Source organism: Desmodus rotundus, chromosome 6, assembly GCF_022682495.2.
Source record: "Desmodus rotundus isolate HL8 chromosome 6, HLdesRot8A.1, whole genome shotgun sequence".
Taxonomy (NCBI): domain Eukaryota; kingdom Metazoa; phylum Chordata; class Mammalia; order Chiroptera; family Phyllostomidae; genus Desmodus; species Desmodus rotundus.
Window position 1 is genome coordinate 156,936,263 of NC_071392.1, and position 23,741 is coordinate 156,960,003.

Consider the following 23,741-nt stretch of genomic DNA (forward strand, 5'->3'; position numbering starts at 1 on the left):
GGCAGGTTGAGCACAAACAGACCCATTTTCAAACTTTGTTTCTTCTGAGAAAAACAAGCCATCAGAGACTGGCCTGCTCTGACCCAGCCTCCGGCCACCTCCCTCTCCTCTTTCTCAGCCGCTGTTTTCCTGGCTCCTACTTGACACTGCCTGAACCGGTTACACAGAGAATTGCCAAACATCTGAGGAGAGCCTGGGGGTCCTGTTACAGGTTTTCGTTAGGGTGGGGCGACCTCAAGCCAGGAAATTCTCATTAGGCTCATTTCCAGGTGGCAGTTAAAGCTGTTCTCTCTGCCCGACCCTAGGCGCTGAGGATCGGGGAGGAACTGAGGCATTTCCTGGGCATTCCTTTAAAAACTCACATGTTTTACTCCAATACCTAAGCTCACAAGGCCCTGGGCTCTTCCACCACAATCACTCAGTGACCTTGAACCCCTGTCTTTCTGGAGGGTGATGTGAGAGCAGCATTGCAAAGTGAGGGGGCATGGACTCTTAGGGGGCCTCGAGGTGACTTTAGAGGGCCAGGAGTCAATGCTTTTTATTTTAATAACCATGTGTTTATTCTAACATGCATCAGAAAAAAAAATAAGGCACGAACATGCAGTTGCAGTGGTCTGGAATGAGGCTAAAGGGAGTATCAGACATTGGAGAGCGGAGCAATTTGAAGAAGAATGAGGAATATTAGAGATGGTATTCAGGGGGGGAAATCATAAAGGTAGTTTTCAAGTGAGTCAAAATGGGGGAATCCAGCTTGAAAATGAAGAACTTGGGGCATGGCCCGCTCCCTCATGGCCTCTCCCGGAGCACCCAGCACTCCCAGCCTCTCCTCCCCCCAGCCTTCCTGGCAGGAGCTGGCCTACTTCCGCCCCACATCCAGCCCCCAGCTCCTCCTGGTGTGTGGAAGTGTCTCCCAGATGCATCTGTGAATCCCTCAGAACCAGAACCGAGGTGGCAAGACCAAAGAGCCTTGATCCTCACAGCAGGCCTCACGCTGCCTTCACCTCCGCAGGGCAGGAGGGCACGCAGGCCCTTCCCTTCCTGTGGATTCACTGCATCAGCCTCTCTCTGCACGGGAGGCCTCTGAGTAACCCACAGTGATCCCGGAGCCCTCTTCCCACAGGGTGTGAGCTTCTCATTAGTCAGTTAAAAGCCATCCAACACCCTGTGGACCAGCAAAGGCCACCTCACCCCCCAATCGAGGTGAAGGCAGGGGTCTCCCTTATTTCTTTCTGTCACTCAGAAGGGCATCTGTGAAGGAACAGTGGCTGGAAGGGTTATGTGGGGCACCCACGGGACACGACGTCATTGTGCCACACTGGTGTTCTGACTACCCTGGAGGACAGGTGCATACAAGAGGGTAAACTGCCGCAAATTTTCCATAGACAGCACGGTGATCGGCTGCTCATGAGTTTTGTTCATTCTACTGTTTCAAAACTGTGCGTCAAATCATTTTGGCCCATTTCAAATATAGTAATTGTTCACTCTTCCAACCCAGTTTTGGAAATTAATTTTAGAGTCTCTGCCAATAGACAAGAAGTGGCAAAGAAGACATCTCTCTGAATTTAACACTCAAAAGGTGTCGGGGGGTATGCTTAAATGAAACAATCTTGTCTTTACTCATATCAATTTTTAACTATGTTGTTTGGGTTTCGGTGTTTTGGGGAGTGGGGGCAGGGATTCCACCTCCAAACGCAGGTAACAACAGCTCTGGGTATCCGACCGTATTTGTTACTCAGCACAGTTTGTTTTCTTGGTTATTTTTCTAGGTTTAAATTATTACAGAAACGTTAGCATTTGCAAATCTTTGGTGAAGTATAATTTGAAAACAAACATTTTCAAAAACTACCCAACTTTCATCACTATATAAATTTTATACAAAGCAGTTCATTTCTAAATGGGTCCTATTCGGCATGTACCTCACAGAAAAAAAAGAGCGAAAGGATATATAGCAAAATGTTAACAGTATCATCTCCGGCTGCTAGGATTACAGAGCAGTGAGATAAGACCGAAGCCTTTCTAGAAGCCGAGCATAGTGATGACAGAAAATTAAACACAAAGATGTCGAATTTACCCGATTATTGTCATGAAGCCGAAGTAAGCATAAATTCTGATTTTTAAAAACTTTCACCCCACACTCAAATTAATGAAAGCCCTGCATGCTTGTATGCTCCCAAAATCTCTACTCACTTTTTTAGGTTCAACTGTAAATTGGTACACCGAGGAAAAGCTTTAAATATAACATATCCAGAGTCAAATCAAAACCGGAAAAAAACCACATAAAATTCCAACAGACCAGAAAACGAACTGACAAACACCTAAACAACTTTATCTTCGTCACTGTTTCCTCCGTTCACCAGTTTGCAGATGACCACCGACTGGCCCCGAGACAGCGCGTTCTCAGCAAGGAAATGGTGTATTTTGGCTTTGAAATGAGGGTCTCCTTGGCGTCCTAGGTCACTGGGCTGTCATGTATCTGTTATTTTTCCTGATTATAAAATAGGGAAGCAACTGTGACGTTAATCTAGACAATTTCTACTAATCATTTGGCTTACAGTTTGGTAGAGTACTTCATAATTTAATGGAGTACAACCTCAATACTAGCTTCATGAATGTGTTTAATTGTTGAGGCTAATAAGGATGATTAAAATACTTCAAACATTATTTGGTATTTTGCTTCAGCACAGCCCATTTAAAATATTTATATGATTTTTTTTAAATTTATAGGCTTTCACAGTTCCTTCCAGCTCAAACAATTAGTATAGCAAAAGAGTGACACTTTCTGCAATACTTGTCCATTTGTTCAGGTTTACATGCCTCATCGTTAGTTCTGTGTAGCAACTACAGTCTAATTTTGTGTAATGAGTACTGTGGAATCCAGTTTCAAGCAAAAAACCTATCTCCTATCTCCTCTGCTAATGTTGAGGGATGCTGTTACCTTGCAAACACTCAAGAAGACAGATGAAATTAGAATCACCAGGATCATTTCCACCAGGCCTGTTAATTTATTCACCGCAAAAGCTATTCATTTACATAATATTGAAACTGGTTTCAAAGGTAACTTTTGGGGGGACAGGGAGTGGATTTTGACATCATTTTCATAGGACTTCTACGATGACTATATGGATTCACACCTTAAATTATTTTTAAATTGTGAAGTAGTCCAAGCATTCAGATGAGAATACGCAGAGCCATGAACCCCTGCCTGCCTACCCCCTCGCTTTATCAAATCTTGGCATGAACTGTCTGGTGGCTTAGAAATGTGTCGACTAACTTAGGCTGTAGGTACCAGTTAGGGCGGTCCATGACGACCATTTTGCCTAAGACTTGGAGGGTGGGGGTGAAGCAGCAGCTGGAGTATTTACTCTCCGGGGGTCTGCGTGGGTGGTCACTTACCTTCGGGCTCCCCTCCTTGGTGTGGGCTCCTTCTTCAGCTCCCAGTGCCAGGCGTATGTTGCCTTCTGTGACAAAGGACACCAGCTTTTCCTGGAAGATGCCCATCATCACAGCTGGGGGCAGTGGGAGACTGACATGAATTCCAGTCTGTCCTCGCAGGCTCCAGCTTGTCCTCACTCTCCCCCGTTTACATCCATGTCACTTTCTGACTGCCAGCTCTGCCGGCTTAAAGCTTTGGCACTGGCAGGAGGACCAGCCAGACCGAGCCTGGGGAGCCGGCCCTCACAGGCCCACACCTGTAAGAAAGGCAGGTGCGTACAGGAGTGGGCAAAGTAGGGTTACGGTTGTGAGTCAATGGAACAGTTTACTCTTGTATCATTGCTTATCAACTATTGTCCTATTTATTTGTATTATTTGTCTTCATATTGTAATTTCATATCCTTATGTATGATTTATCTTTTAAGTAATGATGGCTGGTAGTTTAACCTACTCTTGCCCATCCCTGTATATGACTATATATTATGTGGCTACATAATAGCATAATACCTGTAATAAACATCTAAAGATTACATTATATAATATACACATATAAATATATTTTTCCAGTGGTTCTTGTTCTCCAATTGAACTCTGACTTACAGAATATGCTTCATATTTTTCATTTTTTAATAAAAAGAACCATGTTTTTGAAGATCTTTTTTTTAAAAAGATTTTATTTATTTATTTGTAGAGAGAGGGCAAGGGAGGGAGAAAGAGAGGGAAACATTGATGTGCAAGAGAAACATCAATCAGTTGCCTCCCACAAGCCCCCAGCGGGGGACCTAGTCCACAATCCAGGCATGTGTCTTGATTGGGAATTGAACCAGCAACCTTTCGGGTTGTGGGACAATGCCCAAGCCACCAAGCCACACCAGTTAGGGCTTGAAGGTCCTTTACAGGTGATCCCAGGAGGAGATGAAGATCAAGGACAATTTTCACTGCAGGAGACACATGCATCCTTAGGACGACAGTCACCTTTGAATGACAGAATCTTGGCTCTGAATCAAGAGGACAGATTGGCTACTTGACTCACGGGTCTGTTGTTTCAGCCGACAGGGTGGGATGAAGTGGTCCTTTGCACAGATGGCCCTAGGGGTGTATGGCACGTGCAAAACTCTACCCAGCAGCTTTGTCTAGGAGCTCAGTACTGAGCTGAGTATAGGGAGGGGAGAACTCACTGAGGTGCTAGATCAGCCTGGGACCTGAGCTCATCTGCACTATGCAGCAGACAGAACCCTGAAGGAGCAGAGTCGGTCTCTAAAGTTCCCTGTTCCCATGCGCCCTAACTCATCCATTCCACACACAGCAGCGCTGTGCTGGACAGTGGGGCCAGGACAGTGACTCCAATCGCCCTACCATCTGGAAGCTCACTTTTCCCGTGAGCAGGGAGACAGATACAGGTGAGAACGTGTCCAGGCCCTCCCACCCGGGAACTGTGCTCCCTTCAACCACAAAAACATGCCTCTCCTACATCTCATTCCCTCGGCATTCTGCATTCACAGATTATTTTTTCAGCTTTACTGAGGTATTTTTGCCACGTAAAATTGTGATGTACTTAAAATGCACAATGTGAATGATTCCATGTACATATGCTTTGTGAAAGAATTTCCACCAGCAAGCCAAGAAACCCATTCCTTACCTCACATATTTACCTTTTGGGGGGCGGGGCTTGAAAACACAATTTTACCGTCTTAGCAGATTTCAATTACAAAGCACAGAAATATCAACTATGGTCAGCATGTGTACATTCGGTCCTCAGACCTTACTCATCGTACAACGGAAAGCTTGTACCCCGTTACTAGCGTCTCTCTTTTCCCTTCACCCTCCAGCGCCCGACAACCACTATTCTACTGTTTCTGTAAGTTTGCCTTTTTTTTTTTAAGATTCCATATATAAGTGATACCATGAAGTATTTATCTTTCTTTGTCTGTCTTATTTCACTCAGTGTAATGCCCTCCAGGCTCACCCATATTGTCACAAACAGCAGGATTTCCTGCTTTCTCAGTGCTGATTAATATCCTACTATGTACATTGGGACCACATTTTGTTTATCCATTCATCTGTCAATCAGTGGGCACCTCGGCTGTTCCCGTACCTTGGCTTTTGTAAACAATGCCACAATGAACGTGGGAGTACAGATATCTCTTCTAGATAACGATTTTATTTCATCTGGACCTATAACAAGGAGTGGCATGGCTGCATCACAAGGGAGCACTATTGTTCATTTTCTGAGGAACCTCCACACTGGTTTCCATGGTGGCTGCACCAATTTCCATCCCTACCAGCAGCGCGCTAGACTGATTTTTGTATATTGACATTGTATCCTGTGACTTTTACTGACTTCCTTTACTAATTCGAAGAGGTTTTTGGTGCAGTCTTTAAGATTTTCCATGTATGAGATCACATTATCTGCAAACGGAGACAATCTTACTTCTTCTTTTATGACTTGGATACCTTTTATTTCTTTTTCTTGACTAACTGTTCTGCCCAGGACTTCAGTACTACGTTGAATAAAAGTGGCCGAAGGTGGCTTGTCTTGTTCCTTATCTTAGAACAAAAGCTTTCATCCTTTCGCGATTGAACATATTAGCTGTGGGCCTGTCATACGTGGTCTTTAGTAGGTTGATGCGCATCCCTCCTATACCCAGCCTGTGGAGATACTGTGTCCTGACAGGGTGTTGCATTTTGTCAAGTGTTTTTCTCATCTGCTCAGATGATCATATGACTTTACCTTTCATTTTGTTAATGTGGTGCATCACGCATATTGGTTTGCATATGTTGGGAAACTCTTTCAAGAGCAGGTAATGATGGTAATCATTTGTAGAATAATGATTAAGTGCTGGGCACTAGATGCTCCAATTTGTAGTCCCATTTAATTCTTACAGTGAATTCTCTCAAGGAAATCCTGCATTTATTGTTAGTCATTTTACAAACGAGAGCCACAGACTGGAGAAAGGTTAGGCAGGCAGTCGAAGGTCTCACATATGGTGAGAGATAGAGCTAGGACAAATGCCCAGGTCTGTCTCATGTCTAAACTGCCTCCCTAAATGTGAAGACCCGTTGGATAAGAGGTCCTGTTTCCAAACTTAATCTGTGACAGAGGCCTGTTGACTCCAAGAAGGGATCTTGGTGGCTAATTGGGCCAAATTTAAAAATGGCCTAGCAACTGTTGCTAAACAGGGGACTCTCACACAAGCCACACTTTAGGGGGAAGCCTACACTGAAGTGCTTGCCTGCCATTTGAGCCAACCCTCCTGAAGGAATTCCTGGAATCCTATTTCAGCCAATAGAACTGAGCTGTTCCCCATCCAATTGGAACTGCACAGCTATATCCTCATTTAACATTTTCACTGACCAATCAGAGTGCCTCCATTAGAACAAGTCAGGACAGTGCTTTTTGGACCAAATGGAGGGTCTGGAGTCCTCATTGGCATGAGAATGGACCAATCAGGCACTAGGGGTGGGCACTTCTCTCTATATAAGTCAGCCAGCCTGCACTCAGGGAATATGCTTCCCTTATCCATCCAAGACTATGTTTTCCTGCTGGAGCTTTACTGCAAGCTGTCTCACTGGGCCGGGCCAGACCAGAGTGGACCAGAGCAGAGCTGTCTCACTGGAGTAGAGCCAAACTGTCTTGCACAAGAGGGGCCCAGCAGCAACACTGGGCCGCCCACAGCCTTGCCATTCCATAGCTGTGCGGTACCACAGTTGAACTGCTCGTTTTGAATACATTCTCCTTCTTCACTGTACCCCAAATTGGGGATTCCTATTAGAGTTGAACTGATGCCAAAAACCATTGGTTGACAGGAGACGACCTAAACCAAGACCTTGCTTTTGGCCGAGTAGCTGTAGGAGTTTGAATGTCAAGTACCAGAAGGAACGAGCCATTTCAACTGTGGATCACAGTCCACAGGACTCAAAAGCAAGTGAATCTTAAAGGCTGGAAAGGGCGGCGCCCTGTGCGCCCAGGCCAGGGGACTGGCAGTCTGGAGGACGCCAGGCTCTGGTCCCGTTTGGGGCACACTCAGTGCCTCCCAAAGGCAGCGCCTTCAGTTCTGCGGTGGTCTTTCTTCCCAGAGCCAGACGAGTTGAAGTAAAGAGCAAAGTCCTGTGAGCTTGGTTTGATCCGCGGTCACCTGAGGTTTCTCAAACTGGGATTAAAAAAATAAAACAAAAACCTTAAATGTTCGAAGGGACTCTGTAAAGGATGAAGATGGGCAAATCGCAGCTGAGTGTACGTGCGTGTTTCTTTCAGGGGCTTCTTTTGCGCCTTCACACTTCCTTCTACAAAATACTACGCTCCATTCCTTTTTCTTCAAACAAGTAGACATCCCCTTTATCCAGGACAGAAATATGGGCACAAACAACAACAACAACAATTCCACCTCCACCTTACCTGTCACGTAAGGAACATCTATCTGCCCAGAAACGAAGCCACACTGGCGCGCCAGAAGGGGACGCTGGGCTGTAGCTTATTCTTCCGGGCTGACCACGACCACTTCCGGGGCGACCACTAGTGAGGCGGAAGTGCGGTTTCCTGGAGGTGGCTGTCTCGGACCGGCAGAAAGAGGTTCCCAAGGCGGGGGCCGGGCCGGGATGGCGGCGGCTGCATCCGGAACCGGAGCAGCCCAAGAGAAGCAGTTCCCGCCGGCTCTACTGAGCTTCTTCATCTACAATCCGACTTTCGGGCCACGCGAGGGAGAGGTAAGCGAAGCGGGGCTGCGAGCGGGCGTCAGCGGGCAGTCGAGGAGGGACCGGGGTTGGGGGGGAATCGCGGGGTGCGCCCGGGAGGTGGCCCTGGCCCGCCCAGCACCAAGAAGCACCTGCCACTTTGTCCTCCTCCAGCGGCACTGAGTCTGCTACGCGCTAGATGTGCTCTCGGGTCCGGTGATACGGCGGGGCTAGACAGCGCAGGCAGGGTCTGCTTCAGGTCCCGGATCAGTGTCGGTGTATTGAATGGAGGTTCACACGCGTTGAGCCTCTTCTCTTTGCATCAGTCCTGGAATGATTAAAATTGAGCTTGTGTCTTTGTTACTGCAAGTCCCCGACTCGAATCGTGGAACAAGAACGGCGGACTGTAGCCCTGAGATAATGCAGACTTGGAGGACCCTCGGAAAGATTGCCGAATTACGAAATAAGTTCCAGGAGTTTTGTGTTTGTTTTAGGTGGGGACGGTGACTTCTTCTAAAGATGTCCGGAGCTAGGTTTTGTTGGCAGCAAATCACAGTCCTTTTAGAGGCTTTCTGTCTAAATGTCCGTGAACCTGCAGCGTTTAATTTGCAGGGAGTTGTAAGTCTATGCACGTGCGCACGCGTACACAGAATTTTTTTTTTTACAAGCGTAGGTGTATTTATTACAAATTATCATGAGAAAAGATCTCCAAAGATGGAGCTTCAGAATAATAGTCTAGTCCTACTTCAGATGACATGTGACTTAAGGAGAACCACAGTTGTCTTTCAGCCTGGTGAGCGTTTTATGCAGTGAGAAGAAAATTCTTTTTCTACAAAGGGTTTTTTGGGTTGGGAGTGCTTTTTTGTTTTGTTTTGTTCCGTTTTTTGACGGAAGCATATATGGCATGAGAGGTGACAATAAACAGCATTTTCAACAGCTAAGATAAAAATGTTTTATTAATGTTGTGATTCTGTTTGTGCCTACTTTAGGAAGAAAATAAAATTTTGTTTTATTATCCAAATGAAGTAGAGAAGAATGAAAAAATTAGAAATGTTGGATTATGTGAAGCCATTGTACAGTTTACAAGGTAATGCCCTGAAATGTGCTTCTGCAAAGCTCAGTGAATTCTTACAGCTTCAGCTGGGGAAACGTTCCCAACCTATACTTTTAACCTTTTTAGGACCTTCAGTCCATCAAAACCTGCAAAATCTTTACATACACAGAAGAACAGACAGTTCTTCAACGAACCAGAAGAAAATTTCTGGATGGTCATGGTATTTACTCACACAGCGTGTCTGTTTGAATTTGTAGAGTGAAGTTGCAGGTGGTCGTTACTGCTAAGAATCTTTAGCAGTAAAGATTCTTAGCCAGGGAAATAGCCAGGGAAAGTCCTCTGGCTATTGCATCAAAGTAAAATTACAGTAAAATTGTAAAAATTGCAATTTAAAAAATCAAACTCCTATTCAGTGTATTGGTTCTTGTAGCTGTTTCAAGAAGTGTGTTTTTGGTGTTGTGACATGTTCAAATATTTAAATTTAGGGGAAAATTTAAAACATATAATTGAATCTTTGTATAATTTTAGTTTATCACATTTTGTAGGTTGTTCGGAATCCTATAATTGAAAAGCAGAGTAAAGATGGAAAACCAGTTGTTGAATACCAAGAGGAGGAGTTGTTGGTAATGTCAATTTTTATTTTGTATTTTTAGGAAAAAAATGTATTAGTAAATATGTTCAGTGACTTGCTTGGTCCATTTTAAGCTACGTTGCAGAACTTCTCAGGGTACACAGAGTGAGGTTGCCTGTCTACTGTTTACAATAGTACAGTCTTATAAAACTGTACGTACCCTGCCTCCCTAATTCTTCCTACTAATGGTCTATGTTTAAGTCCCTCCCAAAATTAGGCTCGCTGGTTTCTCTCAGTGATTTAAACACCACCATTGTCTTCACCCACTATTGTGGGACCGCGTTTATAAGCAGCATATTGCGTGGCCAAGAGTCACTGTCTCTCTGCCACGTAACAGAACTTTTGCCTTTCGTCTTGAGATTTGCGTTCTGTCTTTGTGTTTGTAGGACAAGGTCTACAGTTCAGTGCTCCAGCAGTGCTACAGCATGTACAAGGTGAGTGCGACATTGTTTCTGAAACGGATCCAGCCAGTCACCCCTCCTTCCAGGGGTTGCTTAAAAATAATCCTTGAGATGTCTGCCAGGTGACTGTGTATCTGCTTTAGGGGAGGAAATTATGGGGCCTTCGGAACAGTGTTGAGTGTGTGCGTGCACTTACGCACCGAGTGTTGAGGAGTGTGTGCGTACACTTACTCACCGAGTGTTGAGGAGTGTGTGCGTACACTTACTCACCGAGTGTTGAGTGTGTGCGTACACTTACTCACCGAGTGTTGAGTGTGTGCGTACACTTACTCACCGAGTGTTGAGTGTGTGCGTACACTTACTCACTGAGCCCTGAGCCCTTCTCTACTCCGGGCCTTGTCCTAGGAATGTGTCCCCACTGGGAACAAGACAGTCCGTGTTCTCGAGGAAAACACACACTGTGTGGTTTAAGAAGTCGGGTGATATTTACGTAAAGTCAAACCTGGGTATGCATTGAGGTTAAAAACATGCCCAAAATAATTGGGTGACTTTGTAAAAATTACATCACTTCACAGTGTGTTAACTTTTGGTGACTTATTTTGTAACTCCTGCTTTCTCGTGTGAACATATTCTATACTGAAAAGGAACTGGGGGGTTAAATAAGTTGAATTAATTAATCTAAAAGTGCAAGGAGAACTTGTCCTACCGGGTACTTGAAGGGCACAGCAAATTGACATTTTAAAACCTTTCACACCATCAGCTTTTCAATGGTACCTTTCTGAGAGCCATGGAAGATGGGGGTGTCAAGCTCCTAAAAGAAAGATTAGAGAAATTCTTCCATCGGGTAAGTATTTTTAATTTTATTTACAATCTTGGTAGTGTTCAGACAGACCTTTGGAGAAATACACAGACAAGTTTCTTTCCCACGTACAGAGAACCCAGAACTTGAAAGTGGCAGCCTGAGATGCACTGTGGTGAAACCTGCCCAGTGAGAAAACTCGTTAGGCTAGCACTCTTGACTCATTTTCTAACCTTGTGGTAGGAGTAGGGCGTCTTACCATTGGTGCACAGCTCGTTAAAGCAGTGGTCCCCGACCTCTGGGCTACAGGCTGGTACCGCTCCGGAACTGGGCTGCACAGCAGGAGAAGAGCTTGAATGTAATGTGCTTGCACGATCCCAGAACCATCCTCCCCCAACCCCCTCACCTGGTCCATGGAAAAACTGTCTTCCACAAAACCCGTCCCTGGTGCCAAAAAGGTTGGGGACCGCTGCCTTAAAGCATATTGAGACATCTTTCAGCTTCATCCCTCCTCCCACTGCATCCATCAGAGTGAGCTTACCCAAAAGTGAAGTTATTGTGTGGTGGGTTGGTTAATTCGTAAAATGTAAACTCTTCACGGGGCTGCACATTCTAGTGGACTGACTCTGTTCACTAAACAGGCGTAATCTGTGTTTACTGAAGGTAAAAGCGGCACCGACTTGATCACATTGGTGGTTACCAGTGTGACTTTCCCCAGAGACGCACGAACGGCCCTGAAAAGAATGACCCTGATTCTCCCTCACTGTAAATTAAACTCCGCACATCTCACCCAACCTCTGTTCGAATTTCGTTTGTCTTAGAGGGCTAATTCTCCATGCACTTTCTCCCTGCACTACCTTTGATCCCAGTTTTTGAATGACTGTTTTTGTGAATCGCTTTCCTTGTTTGTTTGTTCGCTTTACTGACCGTGATTACACACTGTCGTACCATCTCCCGACTCCTGTTCTTGTGTTTGCTGCTTTTCTACCCACGAGTGGGCACAATTGACCGCGTGTCCTTTGAGCATGACGGTAGTGTAAGGCAGCACTGAAGGACAACTGTGACACTACTCTTGGGACTCCTGATGAGGCCAGCCTCCCTTCAGGAGCAGTAATATAAGGAATTAACTGTTTCCCAGAGCTAAAACACAGTACTGAGTAAATACCGACCAGCTGTGTTTGAACTCTTCTATGAAATCGGTACTGATTCAGACCCAGGGGCCCGTGGCTCACGGCCCCGCTGGCCTGTCGGCGTGCTGTTGGCTGGTGTGGGGGCGCTGTGCTGCAGGTTAGCTCGGACCGTGTTCAGGCGCCGAGCGCACTGTGTTCCGCGACTCACCGGGAAATGCCACGCCCTTTTCTTTCCCTGCAGTATCTGCAAACCTTGCATCTGCAGTCGTGCGATCTGCTTGACATTTTTGGTGGGATCAGCTTCTTCCCGCTGGACAAAATGACCTACCTGAAAATCCAGTCCTTTATTAACAGAATGGAGGAAAGCCTGAGCATAGTCAAGTACACTGCCTTCCTCTACAATGACCAACTCATCTGGTAGGTACCCGGTGAGGCGTGGCGTGGGAGGGCAGGCAGGCCTGGGTGCCAGCGGGCTGTCCAGCTGAAGCCAACAGCAAGGGGGCAACGCAGGAAGCACCGTACACATACTGTCAAATACCAAATACAGCGGTCATCATTTAAACCAAAACTGGGGTGATTTGGGTTAAAATTACCAAATGGGGTTTTAAAACTGGTTCCATGAAAGGTGGAGAAAATGCTATCAGGTTAGATGTAGGGCTCAGAGGGAACTGGCCGGGAGCCTCCGGCAGCTGCTGTGGTGCTCCGGGTTCAGCCTGCGTGTTTGTGTGGACAGGGTCCCGCGTTTTTCCCTTAGGGGCGCAGCAATATTTTAACACTAAAACCTCAGTTCAGCTGACAGGAAAGGCAATAACAGCCTGCTGAAACCTGTCCCCTCTCCGGCTGAAAGCCAGTGGCTCCGTTTTAGGAAGGAAAACAGGCTGCTCTAAAGGTACTTGAATCCGTTCGTTAAACAAGTTGATGAGTTTTCAGGAGAATTCATTTTGAAAACAAATTCCAGATGAAAACACACCTTTTTTACCTAACAAATTGTTTATTAGGCAATTTCCCATCATAATAACTGACTCTGCCCTAGCTGTCTTCTGTGACATTCACACTAGGGTAGCAGAGTGGAAGTTGAAGGAGTCACTCCCTCCGCAGATAGGCTTTGCGGGTGGTTCCCCGCCTGGTGGCTTGGTTGGTTGCCGAGTGGTCCTGTAAACCAAAAGGTTGCAGGTTTAGTCCCTGGTCAGGGCACACACCCAGGTTGTGGGTTCAGTCCCCAGAAGGGGCATGTACGGGAGGCAACTGATCGGTTTTTCTGCTCTTTTAGTCTTCTTTTTCTCTTTCTTCCTCTCTCTCTAAAATCAGTGAACATGTCCTCGGGTGAGGATATTTAAAAAAGGAAATTAGAGGAGGCACTGGGAAGGCTGCACCCAGCCACAGGGATAGGGAGGGAAGGGGAGGGGCCCGAGTCCATGGGCCTCGGTGCCCTGTCAGAGAGAGGACGCTAAGAGTCCGAGCTCCTGACGCGCCCACAAACTCGGAGGGAGGAAGGATACGCTCCTGGAGCAAGAGGGCCCCCCTGGAGGTCGTGCGTCCTAACGCAGTGCACTTGGGATGTTTCAGGAGTGGACTGGAACAAGATGACATGCGGATCCTGTACAAATACCTCACTACATCTCTGTTTCCGCGGCATATCGAACCCGAGGTATGGTTGGGCACTAGGGTCTCTCTCGATAGACTCATGTGCGTGTATGTATGTACGTTACAGCGTTAGCTAACACGACGGTTGGATTTGGATTTTCTTACGCACATGGAACTAGTATAACTTCAGCAAAAGAACCTGGGAATGCGCTACACAACAGAAGTCTGGGAGGAGGCATGCTGTCCTGGCAGAAGGCAGGGACTTCGCTGTCAGAGGCTTGGGTGTGGCACCTGGCCCTTCTACTCACGCGTTCTGTGGGTTGGTGAACACCTATGAACTTCAGTGTCCACATCTAGAAAATAGGAAGAGAGTATTCCCCACAGGGGTGAGATGAGATGAAGCTGAGTAATTTATGTCATTGCTTAGCATGCGTTAACCACGTGGGAGGTTTCAGTTACTGCTGTAAAAGAACTAGATCAGTACATAGCACAGTGAAGTTACGTTACGGTTGCTCTGGTTAAAATTAGTTCTGATTCCCTCCCTTGTTTTTGGTGGGGACGAATATGGGAAATTGATACAGAAAAGTGGCGTGGAGCCAACTGGAAGATGGGAATAATGCTTTTTTAAAGCTTTGAAAGCAGACATTCAAATAAGTAATTTCTCAACGTTAAATTTGTTTACAGTTGGCAGGAAGGGATTCTCCCATAAGGGCAGAAATGCCAGGAAATCTTCAACACTACGGAAGGTAGGACTTCTATTCTCTGACACACAGTGTTGGGTTTTATTATATTTTTGGTAAAGATAAAATCATAAACACTGAATTACCTTTGTGCTGTTTTATCAGCAGAGGAATTCTCTAGTTTCCAATGAATTAAAACTATTACTTTTTAAAATATGATTTGGTGGGGTTTTTTAAAAGATTTTATTTTATTTATTTTTAGAGGGGAAGGGAGGGAGAAAGAGAGGGAGAGAAACATCAGCGTGTGGTTGCCTCTCACAGCCCCCCTACTGGGGACCTGGTCAGCAACCCAGGCCTGTGCCCTGACTGGGAATTGAACCCTTGCTTTGCAGGCAGGCACCCAATCCACTGAGCTATACCAGCCAGGGCTGATTTGGTGATTTCCAAGCAATGTCTAGCTTGTGTAAAAAAAAAAAAAAAAGGCTGCATTTTAAGTAGGAATGTACTGCGTTTATACGGGGTAGAACAAAAGTAGGTTCACAGCTGCTTGTGTGGAAAATTGTACAATAATAAGTAACAAGAACGGACTGTGTTTCTCAGACTCACGACTGTAAACCCACTGTGCTCCACCGTGCGTGCTCCTGTTTCTAATCCTCCTAGTTGAATCGAGTCATCTCTGTGCTTCCTTCTCAGATTTCTGACTGGACCCTTGAACCTTAATGATCCAGAAGCAAAATGCAGATTCCCCAAAATCTTTGTAAATACCGACGACACTTACGAAGCCCTCCATTTAATCGTTTATAAGGTAACAACAGCTTTTCTCTCCAGGGCTCCAAATTAATACTGAAGTAAACTTGCCTCGTGTGTGTGCACAGTAGGTATGCAGACCTCTCAAATGTTTCTCAGAAGCTGGAAGGGGTAATTCCTGTAAAACCCAGCACGGGTGCTCTTCCGGACTCGGAAGTGTATTTTCAGCTCCTGTGCAGGAGTTCGTTACTCACGAAGAGGAACCGTGCAAGGCTGTGGTGTCCTGCGTGTTCAGGTAGACGCCCTGCACCATGGGCCTGCCCACACGGCAGTGAACTTGCCTTTGCTCGGGTCTGAAAGCCCAGGGCTTGCTCATTCCGTGAGGACAGCCTCAGTGTCTGTCAGGAGATTGTCCTGTAAGGATACATGTTTATGTTAGAGTTGGTGTATTTATGTTAAAGGCGGTTTTGGTTCAGGAAAAAAGGCTGAGCATTTGTCTTCTTTCCCACCTGAGGGTACGATTATGTTTTCATTTTTAAAAGGCTTAGAATGATGCTGTAAGCCCTGACTGGAGTGGCTCAGTGGGCTGGGCGTCATCACGCAAAGCAAAAGGTCACCAGGTCGATCCCGGTCAGGCACACACCTGGGTTGTGGGTTTGGTCCTTGGTCGGAGTGCATGTGGGAAGTAACCGATGGATGTTTCTCCCCCTTCCCTTCTCTCTAAAAAGTAAATAAAGGAAATCTTTAAAAAAAAGGAAGAGAAATGATGCCGTAACAGCATAGGTTTTAAGATGGAAGTTGAGGTTACTGATCTTTTTAGTATATATGTTTACAGCTATAAAGCAATAAATATTAAGATTCAGTAGGCTCTCGTGAATAAACCTTCCTCGATTTGCTGTCTGCCCTCCGACAATTTCCCTCTGGAAATTTAAATAATGTTTTTTTATAATTTTCTCCCATATTGGTGTGTCAGCGGAGTCTGGAGCGCCTCCCGCCACTACTCTGGGGGTGCTTCTCAGAGCCCGTGTCTTTGATAGACACCTGCTGAAACGTGGGCGATCACACGAGGGGATCGGAGACGGAGTATGTGGGGAGACAGGCAGGGCACCGTTGTCCTTGACGTGACTTGGGGAAGTGACAGTGCAGGGGGTTCATTGTCCTGTCTGTATACTTGTCAAATACATGTACTTGAAATTCAGGTTTTCAAATAGAGACCAAAAAGGTACATTTAAAAAAATCTACACGCATGCCTGCGGGAACCCTGCCGATAGTAGGCATAAGGCGAGCAAGTGGGATGGGGCTTCCGTGGGGAACGCTGCTGAATGCGACCCTCAGAGTGGCCAGCTGCTCAGACCCACTGGGTCGTCCCTCAGAGCACAGGGCCAGCGCCCCACATGACCTGATACTTTGAGAGAGGCTGGAAATGGGAATTTGGTAGAAAACTAGTTGCCGTCCGATTCAGAATTATTTGACACATAAAGCAGCGCATACCAGGTGGGACTGGCCTGTAAGCCACCAATTGTGTGACCTGTTTGTAGGCAAGTAATAGTTCTGATCAGTCACAAAATAGTGTAGATGTTCACTGTCACCGCATCAGAACAATTACAGCTGACAAGACGTTGAGAGGCGGAAGGGGGCGAACAGGTGGGGACCTAAATGTCCTCCTTATTCAGAAAGTTAGCAACTCAGGAGCTTGTGCCTGTGGCTGGTGGCACGAGAAGTGAGCCCCTTGGGGCTGCAGGGTGACCAGTGGAGGACCAGAGTGGCTCTACACTTCGGGGAGGAGGGAGGCAGAGGAGGACGTCAGGACGAGGTCTAAAGGTACAGCTGTGCTCTCTAGAACGGTTAGAAGTGGTGGCCGGTGGGGACAGGAGGCAAAAGACCTCTGTTGCTTTTTTTTATTATAAAGCTGTCTCTTTGGTTTGACTTTTTTTTAACACTGTACTTTGCTTGGATAGATTTAAATGTTTTTGGTTAATTTATTTATAGTCTTGGTTGCTGTAGGTTGCTGGTACTTGCTAATGTCATGACCTCAGTGTTTGCTATAATATGACACAAGGTGACATTAATTAGCTGGGGTTTTTCACTGGGTTGGGGGAAATTGTCAAATATACACAAAAATAGACTAGAATAATGAATCCCCAGGTGCCCATCACACAGCCTAATTAATTAGCAAGATGCTGATCTTTCATCTGTCTTATCTGCATTTTTTTGGCCAGAGCATTTTATTTTATTTTGTTACTTATGCAGTGACTAATTCATCCTGACTTGCTTCAGGAAAGATAAAAGGGTAACATTTTCTACACATGTACACGTTTTTTTGCTAGAGCACTATAAGTCATGCCACATGTGTGTGCACACATGTATGCACAAGCGTATGTGCACATGTGTATCAGCTGTACATGGTTATGTATGTATTTTGCTTGAGCACTGTGGATCACATCACGCGTGTGTGTGCATGCATGGCATAATGTGCACGTGCACACGTGTATGGGCACACATACCATGTGTGTGTAATTTTTCTTTGCTAGAACACTAAATCATGTCACATGTGTGCACACGCATACACATAGCTGCACATATATACATGTGTACGGGAATGCATGCTATACACATATAATTTTCTTTGCTAGAGCACTGTAAATCACTATGCCACTTTACTCACAAACACTTCAGTTTGCATCTCTGACGAACAGGGACGTCCATGTGCCTACCACGCTGTTTTCATGCGTGACGAAACAGTTCTTCCTTAATATCATCTGATAGGCAGTTCATGTCCAGATTTCTCCAGTTGACTAAAAAATGTCTCTGTAACGTCGATCTGTCCAAATCAGACAAGGAGTCAGACAAGGGCCCTGCCGCTTAGCAAGCCTTCTCCTCGCACCAGTGTGTGATTCTGCTTTGTTTCCTCCTCCCAGGCCATGAGTGCAGCCGTGTGCTTCATGATCGATGGTAGGTACACACCTGCACCTGGCGGCGGCCTTGGATGATAAGTAAGCCTTTCCCTCGCAGCTGGCTGCTCTCTGTTCCTGGGTGACAGATGTGTTGTCACAAGCAGCACAGAGGCCACCCTCAGCACTGTGCCCTGTCTGAGACCGCTGCAAGTCCTGGTGTTCCCACTTGGTGGTGGCAGGGCCCGGGCACCTCTCTGTGCCTCCTGATGATGCAATGCTAACAGTAGCACCTGTCTCACAGGTAGCCTTGAGAATTAGACGAGGTCATACTTAAAAGTGCCACACGTGGCCCGAGTGCTGTGCATTGTTAAATATTTGACCTCCTCATGTCTACCTGGGGTAGACAGCCAACGTTCTGTCCCACAGGACATGCTTAAATCAACATTCACAGTGAGAAAGGGCTTTGGTGGGGTTTTTTTTATCTGAAGTATAACTGATTTTGATTCTTCTGTTTCTCTTCTGTTTGGGGGAGGGGGTGGGCAGGGAGATCAGATCATTTATCTTCCAGATCTGGTAAAAGTTTAATTTGAATTGTTAGTTCAGTAAGGATGGCAAAGTTATTCTTAAGACAGTGCAATGAATATTGACCTTTTTAACACAAAATATTAAAATGTTTTAACACTTACTGGTATTCTTTACATTACTTGCTAGCCTCGGTACAGCCGACGTTGGATTTTTGCCGAAGATTGGACAGCATTGTGGGGCCCCAGCTCACGGTGCTGGCTTCTGACATCTGTGAGCAATTTAACGTCAACAAAAGAGTGTCTGGGTTTGTACTCTGTTTTGTGTTCACTTTCAAGCATCTTCCAACTGGGTTTAGAAGAATACGGGTGGTTTTCCTTGAGAATGTGGACGGTGTTAACGTTCACGTTTGCTCTGCGTCCAGAGAACAGCAGTGTGCTTCCAAAGCTGTCTGGGGACCTGCTCCTGAATGTTTGCCCCACGTGGGTGCTCGGGGCTGGCTGTCCTGATTGTGGCTTCAGCGTGTGGGCTGAGGTGGGCTTCCTGTGCCTGTGGCCTTGGCCTTGTGCATACCATCTGACATCCCACGTGACCAGCCCAGGTTGTGAAGTTCACACTGGCAGTAGTCACCAGTAGGGTTTTGCTTTGTATAGTCTGCAAGCCCTTTGCAGAAATGTATAGGGCGAGGCTGGCTGTTCGGGAAGCCCTTTGGGCATTGGTGCTGAGCCTGGCGGCCTAAGGGCTCTCAGCACCAGGAGACTCAAGGTGAAACTCTTCTTGGTTTGAGAACACTGTGAAAAGTCATTGAACCTCCTCCTACTTGCGTCTCTGTGTGAAGTCTCATCACTGTCAATAAAGTGAGCAGATGGACAGTTCTTTGAGAAATAAAAGCCCTCTTCCTGTGGACTTCCACGTGCTTGAGAAGCTACTAAAATGCCCTTGTGTGTATAGTACATGGTCCCGTATGAGCACCAGCCTGGAGAGCAGCTGCTCCAGGCTGCTGGGGAAGCCGGCCAGGTCCTGTGTCAGTGCGGAGCGCTGCTGTCGACAGCTCACTTAGTTTTGGAAAAGATACCACCAAGGAAGGAAAGTGGCCAAACTATGTTTTCAAAGTGCTGCTTCATCATTCCATTTTTTCCTAAGTGAGTTAAACCTGTTTTGGGTCACACACATTCTAAGTAGAGAGTGATCATGTGTAGTTACCGCTGTCCCCACCCCTGGGAGGTCACTGGCCGTGTTGGCTGTTCTGTGTGTGCTGTCAGTAGACGTGACGAATTTCCGGTCGCTCATCAGCACATGTCCAGGGGTAAGCTCGCTGTCAGGCACCTTCTACTTCACCAATAAACCTCCAGAATTCCTGTCCCAGGGGAGTGAGGGGCAGCGCTGAGGGAGGAAAGGAGGACCCCAGCGGCAGCTTCGCTTCCAGGGCCCAGTCCAGGGCCGGGGTAGGGGGTGGGGGTATGCGGCCTGTTTCCTCCACAGCCCCTACTGGAGAAGTGCCCCGAGGTCAGTGCTCAGGGTGTGATGCTGAGTGCTGACGTCCCGTCCACGAACTGCAGCCCTTGTAATGCTCCCTAGGGAACTGGGCCACCCCTTGAAGGATGGGCACAAAGCAGGTTGGTTTGGTCTTCACTTTCTATTAATCTGTGTGATGCCTTGGTTTTTTCTGCTCAAGGACTTGCAGTTCAATTACTTTTAAATTTCCTCCTTTTTTGTGAATAATTTCTGCTCTTCATTTTTCAATTCAGAAATATAAATATTGGAAATCTCACTTGGCTTCTGGCTTTCTAGACTTGTACACATATCTAAACACAGTGACACAGACACAGTGTTTTTTTACTAGTGGGTTTTTAAAAATATATCATGCTATAAATCTGTAGCTTTAAAAAACATATGGCATAAGTGTCCTTTGACACCAGTGAATATGGAATCTACCTTATTCCCTGAAATGGCTTCATGGTATTTAATTGGACAGAGGTGTTCTGTCTGTTTGATCATTCTCCCACTGAACGGGCGCCCGGGTGACAGCTGCTGGTATTACGAACCGTTCCGTACCGAACAATCTGGGACATGCATCTGCCTAGACCCTCAGGAGAAGTCGCTGGAATTGGGGCAGAGGGGTGCGTGTTCACGATGCACAAGGGGGCAGCCATCTGCACTGCCAGCCCACCTTCCCGCGAGCTCTGTCCGAGACAGTCGGAGAGGTGACACCGAGTTGGGCACCCCTCCGTCTGTGCGCTGGCACTTCGCCTCTTCTGAGAATTGCCACCTGTGTGCTTTGGCCCTTTCCGTTGGAGAGCTTTGTCTTTTCTCCTCGGGACTCAGTGTCACACCCACCCGGCTGGGCGCGGATGCTTTCCTTAACTTCGACTTCACTCCCTTTCATGACACAAGTTTGGGATGTGTGGATGGACAGTTTGGTTGATCACTGCCTTTAATTTCTGTCTTTAGCATCTATCTTGGGGCTTTCTCCCCCGATATTACAAGAAATCCCGTGTTCACCTCTGGTACTTGCCTGGTTTTGTCTTCTGTCTAAATCGTTAGTTCACCTGCAGTCTGCAAGGCCGTGAGGAAGGCTCTCACAGAAGCCGTTCTCCCCGCATCGGTGCTTTTGTCAATACCAGGTCCAGTTAGTAAGCATTTCAGACTTGGTGGGCCGTATGTGTTGCAACTGATTGATTATTGTTGGTGTGGAAGCAGCCCTGGAGAGTAACATGTGCATGTGGGTGCAGCCATGGTCCAGTAAAACTTCATATAGAAGAGCGGCCATGTGTGGCCCCAGGGCTGTCGTTTGCTGACCTCCACTACAGGATAAATGGCCTGTACCGATTTAGTTTGCATTTTTTACAAAAAATTCAGGGAATAACCAAGTGATTGCTGTTTATAAAACACTATATGGCTATTGGGAAAAATCATAAAATGGTTTAAATATTTTTGTTTTAAAAAAAAATACACTGTAGCACTCTGGAAAATTCCATCACGTTGAATACTTCACAGATGTCAAGTGAGTCGCTAACGAATGAAGAGCCTGTTCCACCTTAACCGAGATTCTCAACTTGAAGGCCCAGCCGTCGGAAATGCAGGCTCCACCACCTGGAGTGAAGTTTGAATGATGTCGTGGAGCCGGGGCCATTCTTTCAGGATGTTACCATTCCACTGGTTTGTGTCCACAGGTCTGAAAAGGAGCCCCAGTTTAAGTTTATCTACTTCAACCATATGAACTTGGCGGAGAAGAGCACAATTCACATGAGGAAGACCCCCAGTGTGTCCCTGACGTCTGTCCATCCGGATTTAATGAAGATCCTGGGTGACATCAACAGTGACTTCACGAGGTAACGCTCACCGCCTCTCAGACTTTGTCCCCTTTCTGACGAGAACGGTGACATTAGAGGAATTGGCTCCCAAACCCAGGGCCCAGGGCTTCTGGTGCCACTTCCAGATGGGTCGTTACGCCCAGATGTCCCCGGTCACTCTCCCGTGACTCCCTGAACTTCTCCAATGACGAAAGCTTCCTGTTTCTGATTTAGGATTGTTTGTTTCCACAGCCTGGCTCTGTCGGTACTAAAGGATTGCACTGTGAAACTCCTGTCTTGCAGGGTGGACGAAGACGAGGAAATCATTGTGAAAGCCATGAGTGATTACTGGGTTGTCGGGAAGAAGTCTGATCAGCGGGAGCTCTATGTGATTTTGAATCAGAAAAACGCCAACCTGATTGAAGTAAATGGTAACTAGGATTTGGTACCTTGGCAGCATTTTAGTGCTTCCTCTGTTTAAAAACTAGTCTTTTCCCTGCACTGAGAAACAGGCTGCGGAGGCCATCATGGCAGTTGAGATTTTAAGCAGATGCTACTCTGTTGCTTAAAGGAATCCGTTTGATCCATTCTGTGTTTTTCTGTAGCTTTAGCGCCTCAAAAAAGTGTGTGAAAAACTTTCCTGTGTCACAGGAAACATGACAATGGCCAAAAGAAAATTACTTTTCCTAACGCAAAAGGGAAAAAGGTCCCGTGGCTTCCCACACTGTGTAGGCGAGGTTATCCTCCTTTCCTGTGATGAGACTCCACGTTTGGCTTCACAGCCACCTCTCTGTGCAGAGCAGGGTAACAGCTGCAGGGCTGGGCTGGCTCTGCGCACGGTGTGCTCCAGACAGCTGCCATGTGTGATCCAGGCAGCTCTGTTGCCCTGGAGGGAAGGGGGTGTCACTGTCCCTGTGCCCCAGAGCCTTTGACAGAGCGGACAGTTGGGGTGTGGCAATGCACCCCAAGTGCCACCTGTAAGAAAAGTGAGGTGTGAGGTTTTTTCCTGCACGTACCCTCTGGAGCCTATCACATTTTTCTTTTATTAGCACACGAGTGGTTGCGTGATCAGAAACCTCAGTGAAGACACGGCTCAGTACAGTGGGGGCTGAGTCGGACAGTGATGTCTCAGAAGCCCCTGACCCACGGTGCAAGGTGGCAGCTGGAGCCTTGTGCTGTGCCCCAGAGCTCTCAAGATTTTAGAAGTTCTGCTCCCAACCCCTGACCCGTGGGCGTCTTCAGCTCTTCGGGTGCTGGGTTTGCGTCCTCTTAGGCGCAAAGAAGCAGTGTGTCTCTTAAATAGCACTGAAGTCTTGTGGGCACGCTGGGCTCTTTCTCTCTCTGTTTGTTAACACTTCTTACCCAGCTTCTTAGAAATAAGATCTGAGTTAATGAAGACATTTACTTATTCCCAACCATACCCAGAAGAATTTAGGCACTAACAGATGTCATCCAACCTGTAAGTGAAGCGCTCTCTTCCTTCCTCACTGTTGTCCGTTCTTTTTGCAGAAGAGGTGAAGAAACTCTGTGCGACGCAGTTCAACAACATATTCTTCTTGGACTGACCGACAGGCTCCCTGAGACAGCGTTTAGCAAACAGCTCAGCAAGCGTTTCCTTTACCACTGCGGTCGCTGGTCATATTATTGACTGGATTCTGACAACAGTAAAGCAATACTTGCTTTGAAGAATCAGATTTCTACTCAGTCTGATGATCCCCTGGAGTTTTTAGATTTTAAATATTTATGTGGAATTAGTTAAAGGTAGTTGGCTACATCTCTATCATTCCATTCTTTTGACATTATGTGAATATTTTACTGGAAAATAAGACTAATAAATTGTTAGTTTTTAAAATTCTGGTTTTGCATTGAGTCTCTCTCCTGTTGCCTGTTTGCAGACCACACT

General features: G+C 46.5%; 2 protein-coding genes and 1 long non-coding RNA gene across 5 annotated transcripts in view; 1 reads left to right on the forward strand and 2 right to left on the reverse strand.

The window, feature by feature from the left end:
* LOC123478333 (uncharacterized) overlaps positions 1-12,394 on the reverse strand; it is a 27,102-nt gene extending 14,708 nt beyond the window's left edge. For both annotated transcript variants that reach the window (XR_008427046.2, XR_008427045.2), the window contains exons 1-3: positions 11,248-12,394; positions 7,829-8,431; positions 3,394-3,689 (exon numbers count right to left, since the gene is read on the reverse strand). This is a non-coding gene — a long non-coding RNA (uncharacterized lncRNA). The remainder of the gene's footprint in view (positions 1-3,393; positions 3,690-7,828; positions 8,432-11,247) is intronic.
* CCZ1 (CCZ1 homolog, vacuolar protein trafficking and biogenesis associated) lies at positions 8,007-23,690 on the forward strand. 2 transcript variants are annotated; one of them, XM_045185019.2, is made up of 15 exons: positions 8,007-8,136; positions 9,093-9,190; positions 9,284-9,377; positions 9,703-9,780; positions 10,175-10,222; positions 10,950-11,033; positions 12,360-12,535; positions 13,685-13,766; positions 14,387-14,448; positions 15,076-15,187; positions 18,048-18,081; positions 18,735-18,852; positions 21,719-21,877; positions 22,091-22,269; positions 23,348-23,690. In XM_045185019.2, the coding sequence occupies exons 1-15, from the start codon at positions 8,029-8,031 to the stop codon at positions 23,401-23,403; spliced, it is 1,488 nt and encodes a 495-aa protein (XP_045040954.1). In that variant the 5' UTR covers positions 8,007-8,028; the 3' UTR covers positions 23,404-23,690. The 2 variants fall into 2 exon arrangements, with proteins under 2 accessions (XP_045040954.1, XP_024432737.1); XM_024576969.3 differs by having other exon boundaries at positions 22,142-22,269.
* LOC112319594 (radial spoke head 10 homolog B) overlaps positions 15,182-23,741 on the reverse strand; it is a 33,152-nt gene continuing 24,592 nt past the window's right edge. Inside the window, exon 17 of the mRNA XM_045185017.3 lies at positions 15,182-15,543. Coding sequence (XP_045040952.2) covers positions 15,521-15,543 — 23 coding nt within the window. The 3' untranslated portion in view covers positions 15,182-15,520. The remainder of the gene's footprint in view (positions 15,544-23,741) is intronic.